Raw genomic sequence first — 9076 nt, 5'->3', positions numbered from 1 at the left:
CTAGGATGCCACTACAGGTGAAGGGGTTCGGGTGGGTACACAGAGTTGTTGTGGGGCCAGCTCAGGTGAAAAGGCAGCCGGCGTGAGGCGGCCTTGCAGGGTTGCATGGCCCCTTTAAGAATAGGGTGGAATGTATCAAAACAGGCCAGCGCGCCAACTGGCCATGCGCCGCACGTGACTACACAGCTGATTTCCTGGCCCCAAGATTTTCTTTTATTTATTTTGTTGTTATTGTTGCTGCTACAGGAGCTGGGGCCGCTGCCGAGTGTCAGTTTCAGCGCTGCAGCCTGCTGTTTCTGCGCTTCTGCTGCAGGTCCGCCTCACCCCCAGCCACAGCTCCCCACGCCGGCCAGCCCAGCGCCCGGCCGCAGATCCGAGGCGCCCGGCGCGCAGTGATGGCGCATTCCGCGGCTGCGGCGCCGTCGGGCACCCAGGAGCAGGGCTGCCCCATCCGCGTGGAGCACGACCGCCGGCGCCGCCAATTCACTGTCCGGCTCAACGGTAATGTGCCCTGGCCCGCCCCCCTGCCTTTTGTTTGCAGCCGAGCGGGCACTGCTGAGACTGCCTTCTACTTAGAGCGCCCGCTCCGTCGCCTCTCGGCCCCTGGCCTTGGTTCTCCGAGATTCCAGTGTCCGACCTTCGGTCTCTGGACCCCAGGGTTCCCGGACCCCGCCCCTTTGTCTAGGGAAGAAGCGCTGCTTTGTGTCCCGCGACACCGCGGGCCGTTTCTGTGCGGGAGCCTGTATTGGATGTTAAATGAGGGCGCGTCCTATTAGCGCGCTGCGCCAGGGCGGTTGAAGGGGAGGATTTCTCTGGAGAAATGCCCTCTGAGGAGCATCAGAGCCAAAAGGGCGGTTAGGTCCTCCTCGCGCAGCAGATGTGGCGCGGGCCGGCAAGCAGTGTCCCCAGGAAAGAAAGAGGAAGGGCCGAGGCAGCTTTGGTCCCTTACCACCATCGCCCTGCCTCAGAGCCTTGGAGGACCCGCACCTGCTCAAGCCCAATAGTTTTCCAGTGTTTGACCCCCGGTGAGAGCTGCTGTTTGAAATCCGGCAGAGTGGGTCAGCTGTGACCTGCCCCACCCTCCTTCTTTCCAGCTGTTAAATTGCTTCTTGTTGTTCTTGGGAACTTTATCTTTACTGCACCGTGGAGGTTGGAGAATCATTTGGGTGGACCTAGGGAGCTCTGGTAGCCTACTGCCTAAGGCACTTGACTGCTAACCAGAAGGCTGGCGGTTCAAACCCACCAGTCACTCCTCGGAAGGAAGATGGGGCAATCTACTTCCATAGTGAGGGAAACCCAAGGAGGGGTCTCTATGAGTCGGGTCTGACTCAACGGCATACAACAACAGGGCTGATGGGAAAGAGGGGCTTCTGTCCATTGAGGGAGTATTTAGGAGATGATGGCTCTGAGACTTTGGCTAAATCTCTTTGTGCTTCAGTTTCTAAATCTCTGAAATGGAAATAACACCAGTGCATACTTAATTGTCTGGTTATAAAGGATGAAATGCAGTAAAAAGAGCAAAGTCTCAGAACAGCACCTGAGTGGGCCATAAATACAAACTGATCATTATTTTTAAAACCAGAGGGAGGGCAAGTTCTGTTTGCTGTGGAGAAAGGTCTCACCACTCCCTAGCCCACATTCCCCTCCTCCTGGGAGACAAGATGAGGGGAGTGCTACTAAATAGAATTGTGAAATCAAGGATCAAGAGCAGGAGCTCCTTGTGTTGTTTCCCCACCCTTTACCCTCTGCATTGATAATTTCTCTTCCTTCCCAGCTGGGCCTCCTGGGGGAGGGTCCCTGCAGGAAGGGCCCTTGGAGCCACTGTGCCCATCTCAGAGCAGAGAAGATGGAGGCCCCAAAAGGGAGAGGCTCCTGAGTCGTAGAGTGGACTTGGGGCAGAGTTGGGACACATCTGACTAAGCTAGGCTTGCCCTAGCTGACACTGGCGTTTCTCAGACTTGCTCTGGCTGTGCTGAGTGTCAGGCCAGGCCCTGCCACATCTATCTACTGCCTTGTGGATACCCTTGTCACAATATCCCTGTGCATTGTCACCTTACATTACAGATGAGTAAACAGGCTTGGGCTACATAGGCTTGCTCAGAGGAAGTGGCTTACATGGTGTTGGAATTGAAATTCAGAGCTGGCTGGACTGACCCTATAGCCCATGTTTTTCCATGTCAGAGCAAGTCTGTGGTGCTGTGGGTGCTATCCCTGGCATAGCTAGCCAGGACACTTGAGACTCTGCTATGCTGATGTATGTTTGTGTATAAAATGTCAGAGCCTCCTTTCTGAGGTTTGTTAGGGGCTCAACAATCAGGAAGAAAAAGGAAACATTGGAGTGTCTTTCTTTTCCAGCCAAAGAAACAGCTTATGAGAGGTGACCACTACCTGGCCAGACAGGCTGGCCTCATCTTAGCTTGACCTGTCCCAGATCTGGCTTCTGGTGGCTACCCATAAACCTCCGTCAGGTCTGGGCAGGGAGGCAAGAGGTAAAGTGGAGCTGGAAGCTCCCCTCCAGGTCCTCCGGCCAGGGGTGGCATGCCCACTCAGGCCTTCTCCAGGGCCAGGCCAAGCTGAGTCTGAGCAAGTATCCAGGGATAAGAGAGGCACCCATCCAGTGTTAGAGCCCTCCGGCCTTAGCTGGAGGGCTGCCAGATAAGTCCTTGAGGCTGGCATCTTCTTGCCATATGCCAGTGGACAGATGTGAGCACTGTGGCTTTGAGGCCAGGTGCCCTGGACTTCAGGCTGGCATGGCAGGTGCATGCCCAGGTCCACCCCTAGCCAGAGTTAGGCAGAGGAGCTTCCAGAAAGCTCTGGTTCTGGGTGATGGAGGTGCATTTATTAAGTACTTGCTATTTTTTAGGCCCAATGCACTTGGAATCACTAATTTATCCTCATGTAACACTGGGCAGGGTGAAGGAAAGCTGCTTCTTCTATTTTACAAATGGTAAATGGAGGCAAGGAGACATAAAGTGTCTTGCCTTGGTCTTGTGGGCTGAAGTGGAAGTGCTGGGATTCATCCCACAGATATTTATCCAGCACCTTCTGCTTGTCAAGCACAGTTCTAGGTTGTGGGGACCTACCCATGCTCAAGACAGGTGAAGCCCTGTGGCTGGGAGTGTTGGGGAAAGGATTAAAATCAGGGACAGTGGCCTTTTGTTCAGGCATGAGAGAGGCAAGAACAACAGCAGAGAACAACAAAAGCAAAGGCCCTGTGGTGTTAGGTGTGTGTTCAGAGCAGCAGGGAGGCAGATGGGCTGAACTGGAAAGGTGTGAGGTGAGAGAAATAGTGGGGCAAGGGAGAAGGGTGCAGGGCCTTGGAAACATGACAAAGCAGGGAGGTGGCTACCAGTGGTGTCAGTAGGATTGGTATCACTCAGTGTAGTAGCTCATGGTGTCATTTGACCTGCCAGAGTACCCCCTTGGTGAATGGGAGCATCCCAGCCCTGCCCTGCTACCTCCATGTCAAACACAGGCAAACCTCCCAACCTGTCCTGCCCCCATCCCCCTCCTGCAGCTCCCCATAGCTCTTCTCCTCTTTTCTGCCATTGGCAAAGGCAGAGACCCTCCTTTTTGCTCAATGGCTGTGCCTGACTGCATACTGACTGGCTGGTGATGGACAAGGGTGGGGGTTGGGAGGGTGATAGTGATAAGGTACTGCACTGGCTGAATGATGATCACCCGTCCTAGTGATATCACTGCCTTGGCAGTCCTTCCATTTGTGGTACTGCTGCCCGCAGCTACCTTTGTGGACCCTGGGATCATTTTAGTGACAGTATCAGAAGGTGCAATCAGCACTGCTTGAACCCCCTGGTGATGCCATTAGTGGTTATTGTGTCAGTCTGCACAGTAGGAGTGGGGGCAAGGAGAAACTCTGGGTTCTGGACAGATGTTGAAGGAATTTGCTGCCATAGGGTCTCAGCCAGTTTCTTAAACATTAGCTAATATTATCACCATTTTAGAGACTGAGAAACTTAGTTGCACAGCCAGGAGGCATCTAGCCAGAATGTAGCCGCTAGGTCTCCATTATGAGGGCCTTGTCATCTGAACATTGGAGGAAGCCAGAGGAAATCCCCATCCTCCAAGCCTCCTTGGCCTGCCTTGTCCTTGTCTATGAGTTGGAGTATCCCACTTTCTACAGGAAGAGGGGAAGCAGGGACTTGGGTTTGGCTTTACCTCTGTCTCAGTTTTCTCATCTGTACAATGGACATTTTGTTCTGCTACCTTCCTCTTGGGACTGGTGGAGCAGAGCCTCTTCTACACGTGCCTACTTTCTCTTCTCTATTTCCGCCTCTGTGGTCATTTCCTGGTGCCCTGTTGTCAAAGGCTCAACTTCCTTGGGATTGGAGGAGAGTGGAGGGCCCTGGGCTGGGGAGACCTAGGGAGGGGCCCCCATTCTGAGATCTGGATCTGACTCTCAGGGCCTCAGGAGGGAGATGGTTGTAATGATTGTCCCAAGGACAGATTAGACCCCTGGGCCTGAGATCACATGGGACTCAGACTTAGGCCCTCTCAGCCCTGGGTTCCTCCTGCCCGCACTCCTTGGGGTGACAACTACTGCTTCCTTTAGATAAGGGCCTGGCACTAGAGCCAGGGTACACCCAGATGGTTCTGCCCTTGCACTTAGAGCTGAGATAGCAGTACCCACAGGCCCAGCCGTCCTGTGCCCAGGGAGCCAGGGTGGCCAACAATAAGGCTGCCTGTATCTGCTCTCAAGGTATGTCAGCAACCTGGGGCATAGTAGAGGGGACCTGTCTGGGGAGGGAGGTGACATTTGGGTTCACCTTGAATAGTAAGAAGGAGTAGGTCCTTTTTGGGGACAAAGGAGCAACAGGAAGCCAAAGGGGCTGGAAAAAAGGCATACAGTGGGGGCAGGGGCTGGGGCCTGATGCCTACAGGGGCTACAGACCCCTGTAGCTGCCTCTCAAGGACTTAAGGAAAGCAAGGAGGCCCTTGAGGCAACCACTATACACTGGGGCAGGCACTAGACAAGGTGATGGCTGTGGAGGGGTACCATGGTCAGATTCATGGCCACAACCCTGCTGATGGATCTGGGAGAGGAAGAAGGCAAGGGAAGGCCACAGTTTGCTAAGTTTGCTAAATGGAGTTGGCCATTTTCAGGGGTCTGCAGGAATTTGGTGTTGGCCATGAGTCAGGCAAATGAATTATAGGCCATGTGGTAGGGGTGAGTGATCGTTATAGGTGACCTCTGAGGGCCTTCCAATAGCAAGGTATCAGGCACAGGCCAGAAGCCCCAAAGTTGGTGAGTAAGAGTTTGGTGCCTCTAAGAGGATGTAAAGCTGCCTCTATTTGCAGATGATATGATCCTATACATAGAAAACCTAAGAGACTCAGCAAAAAACTAATAGAGAGGTTCAGCAAAGTGGCAGGATACAAGGTCAACATAAAAAAATGAGTTGGATTCCTCTACCCTGAAAAAGAAATGAGGGAAACAATACCATTTACAATAGCTACTAAAAATATAAAATATCTAGGAATAAATCTTAGCAGAGACACAAAAGATCTATACAAAGAAAATTATACTATAGGAAACAACAAGGGATCTACATAAATGGAAGAACCTGCCTTGTTCATGCATAGGTAGACTGAATATTCTACCTAAAGCAATCTATACATTTAATGCAATCCTGATTTAGATACCAACAACATTTTTTAATGAAATGGAAATACCAATTACTAACTTCATGTGGAAAGGAAGGAGACCTTGGATAAGCAGAGTACTACCGAAGAAAAAGAACAAAGTGGGAGGTCTCACACTCCCGGATCTCAAAATCTACTGTATAGTCGCAGTTGTCAAAACAGCATGGTACTGGTACAATAATGGACAGATAGACCAGTGGAACAGAATTGAAAATTCAGAAATAGACCCATCCATCTATGGACAGCTAATCTTTGACAAAGGTCCAAAACCCATTAAATGGGGGAAGAGATAGCCTCTTTAACAAATGGTGCTGGCAAAATTGGATATCCACTTGCAGAAAAATAAAACAAGACTCATACCTCACTCCATACACAAAAGCAAATTCAAGTTGGATCAAAGACTTAGTAAAACCCAAAACTATAAAATTCATCAAAGATAAAACAGGGGCAAATCTAGGAGCCCTAATTTATGGCATAAATTGACTATCAAGCATAACCCAAATGCACAGGCAGAGGAAGAGAAGCTAGATGACTGGGATCTTTTAAAAATTAAATTCTTACGTGTATCAAAAGATGTCGTCAAAAGGGTAAAAAGAGAATTTACAGATTGGGAGAAAATATTTGCTTATGACATATCTGACAAAGGACGTATCTCCAAAATCTATAGAAAACTTCAACACCTCAACACCAAAATGACAATCCAATTCAAAAATGGACAAGAGACGTGAACAGACACTTCACTAAGGATAATATGCTGGCGGCCAACAAACACATGAGGAATTGCTTGTGATCTTTAGTCATTAGAGAGTGCAAATCAAAACAAAAATGAGATATCATCTTACCCCCCAATAATAACAAAGTTCAATAGGACAGAAAATAACAAATGCTGATGAGGTTACAGAGAGATCGGAACTCTCATATGCTGCTGGTGGGACTGTAAAATGGTGCAACCATTGTGGCAAATGGTATGGTGTTTCCTTAAAAAACTGAAAATAGAAAACCATTTGACCCAGCAATTCCATTACTAGGAATATATTCTAAAGAGATGAAAGGCAGGACATGAACGGACATATGCACAGCAGAATTCATTATAGCAAAGAGTTGGAAACAACCTAAATGCTCATCAACAGATGAATGGATAACCAAAGTATGATACATTCACACAATGGAATACTATGCTACGTTAAAGAACAGTGAAGGATATGTGAATCATCTCACAATGTGCATGAGCCTGGAGGACATTATGCTGAGTGAAATAATTTAGTCGCAGAAGGACAAATATTGTATGAGCCCATTACTATAAAAAGACAAGGAAGGGTTTGCTCAAGGAAGGGAACTCACTTTATAGGTTACCAGGGTGGGGAGGGAAGGGAAGGGAATAATTTCAGGCTAATTGGGGGCCACACACTGAGGTGGGTAAGGGGAGGGTTGGTATGGAAAGAGTCTGTGGCCACCATGATAACATTGGGGGAAGGGAGGACACTGAATTGTGCACATAAGATATAGATGACAGAGGCTAATATCAGCATGGGAGCTCTGGTAGCATAGTGCCTAAGGCACTTGACTGCTCACCAGAAAGCTGGATGTTCAAACCCACCAGCCACTCCTCAGAAGGAAGGTTGGGCAATCCTACTTCCGTAGTGATACTGCCTCGGAAACCCAGGGAGGGGTTGCTATGAGTCGGGGCCGACTCGACGGCAAATAACAACAACAACAATACCAGCATATCCACAATACTGCATTACAGTTAACACCAAACACTAGGCTACAGATAAACACATAAGTATATGAGAAGATCAGATGGGGGCAGTGAACAGGATTACACTCTAGACCAAAGATAGATTCAGCTGAGACTAATCTTGCACAGATACCAGTGATACAAAATACCCCCAATCCTTACAGAAACAACAGAAGACAGACATAGAGTAATCCCTCACAGACAGCCAGACACTGTGGGAGAGAGTCCAATGGATCTACCAACTCAGGAGCATAGTATTGGGGGATACCAGACTCAATCGGTACACAAAATACATAAAAATCTTGTTCCACAATTTACATTGATGGGTAGTGACTGGGGTCTTAAAAGTTTTTGAGCAGCCATCCAAGATCTGGCTTATGGTCTCCTATGGTCGGAAGTTAAGAAGAGTGCAAAAACCAGGGGCATTTAGAAGCAGTCAGCCCAAGGACATGATGGACCTCGAGGCCAGAAGAACTAGATGGTGCCAGGCTACCAATGCCAACTACTCAGGAGGGAATCAAAACTAGAGATGCTGGCTAGAATGGGAGGAAAAACGTGGAACAAAATCCCAAAACACAATAATGACCAGAATTACTGGTTGAATGGAGTCTGGTGGGACTCCTAATACCATGGCCCTGGGATACACTTCGGGCCTGGAATAAAACTCACTCCCAGGGGCTGGCTATCAGCCCAATAGTAAATAAGACATATGTGCAAACCACTCAACCCAGGGTGACACACCCACATACTCTATGGAGATGCATCCCTTGGAGCAATTGGCCATGGGGCACCAGAGGGGCAACATTCACACTGTGGAAATGCAGGATACACAGGAGTGCATAAGTATGAGGGGCACAGGGTTGGGGGCTGGTTTCTGAGAAGGGAGGGGAGGGGAGTGAAACGAAATATACACTAAATGTTGAATATAAAGCAAACTTTGCTCTGTAAATTTGCATGTAAAGCACAATATAAAAAGAAAAATAAGGGAGTCTGGTGCCTCACATCCAATGTGATACGTCTTTCCCTCATGAGCAGTCCTACACCTATCCTGGTGGTGCCAAACACTCTCTTTTCCCCTTCTAGCCAAAAACCCCCCTTAGTAAGGTCAGCACCATCACCCACCATCTCCAAGCTGTATGACCTGGCCTCCCTGAGCTTCAGTTTCCCCATTTGTAAAACAGATAAGAGACACATACTTGTCTTGTGGGATTATGGTGGGGATTAATAAGTGATTGTGTGGAGTTAGCTGGGTGGGCCTGGTCCTGCCATGGCAAAGGCCTCACAAGAATTCACTGCATCTGGCTGGTCCTGTTTTCTCCTAGGAGCCTTGGGTCTGAGAGTGCAATCCATGCTGAGTGGGAATGTGGCCATAAACCTATCCTGACCCCCCAGTGTGTGCTGGGCAGAGAGGGAAGAACACTTGGTTTTGCAGCAGATAGTTCATTCCATGTATGTCTGCTCTTGGTCACAGGATGACTGAGTCCATGGGACTGCCAGGGATTGGTGGGGAGGCAGAGACTACACCACAGCCCAAGTGGGCACTCCAGGAATATTAATTGGGGGTGTAAACGAACTAATAGAGGACAAACATGTCAAGGTTTGGGGTCCTGCTTTGCAGAAATAGATGATGGAGCAAAAGATGAAACTTCTTCTTCTTCTTCTTCTTTTTTTTTTTTT

At 49.1% G+C, this 9076-nt stretch overlaps 1 protein-coding gene across 1 annotated transcript in view; it reads left to right on the top strand.

The window, feature by feature from the left end:
• The first annotated feature begins 395 nt into the window (after window positions 1-395).
• The window catches only part of NATD1 (N-acetyltransferase domain containing 1), a 44426-nt gene continuing 35745 nt past the window's right edge, over window positions 396-9076 (top strand). Inside the window, exon 1 of the mRNA XM_007941435.1 lies at window positions 396-501. Coding sequence (XP_007939626.1) covers window positions 396-501 — 106 coding nt within the window. The remainder of the gene's footprint in view (window positions 502-9076) is intronic.

This window comes from Orycteropus afer, unplaced genomic scaffold (assembly GCF_000298275.1).
Source record: "Orycteropus afer afer isolate SDZICR_OR568_19922 unplaced genomic scaffold, OryAfe1.0 scaffold00080, whole genome shotgun sequence".
Classification (NCBI taxonomy): domain Eukaryota; kingdom Metazoa; phylum Chordata; class Mammalia; order Tubulidentata; family Orycteropodidae; genus Orycteropus; species Orycteropus afer.
Note: the sequence above shows the minus strand (reverse complement) of the source record. Positions and strands in the feature narration are given on the sequence as shown.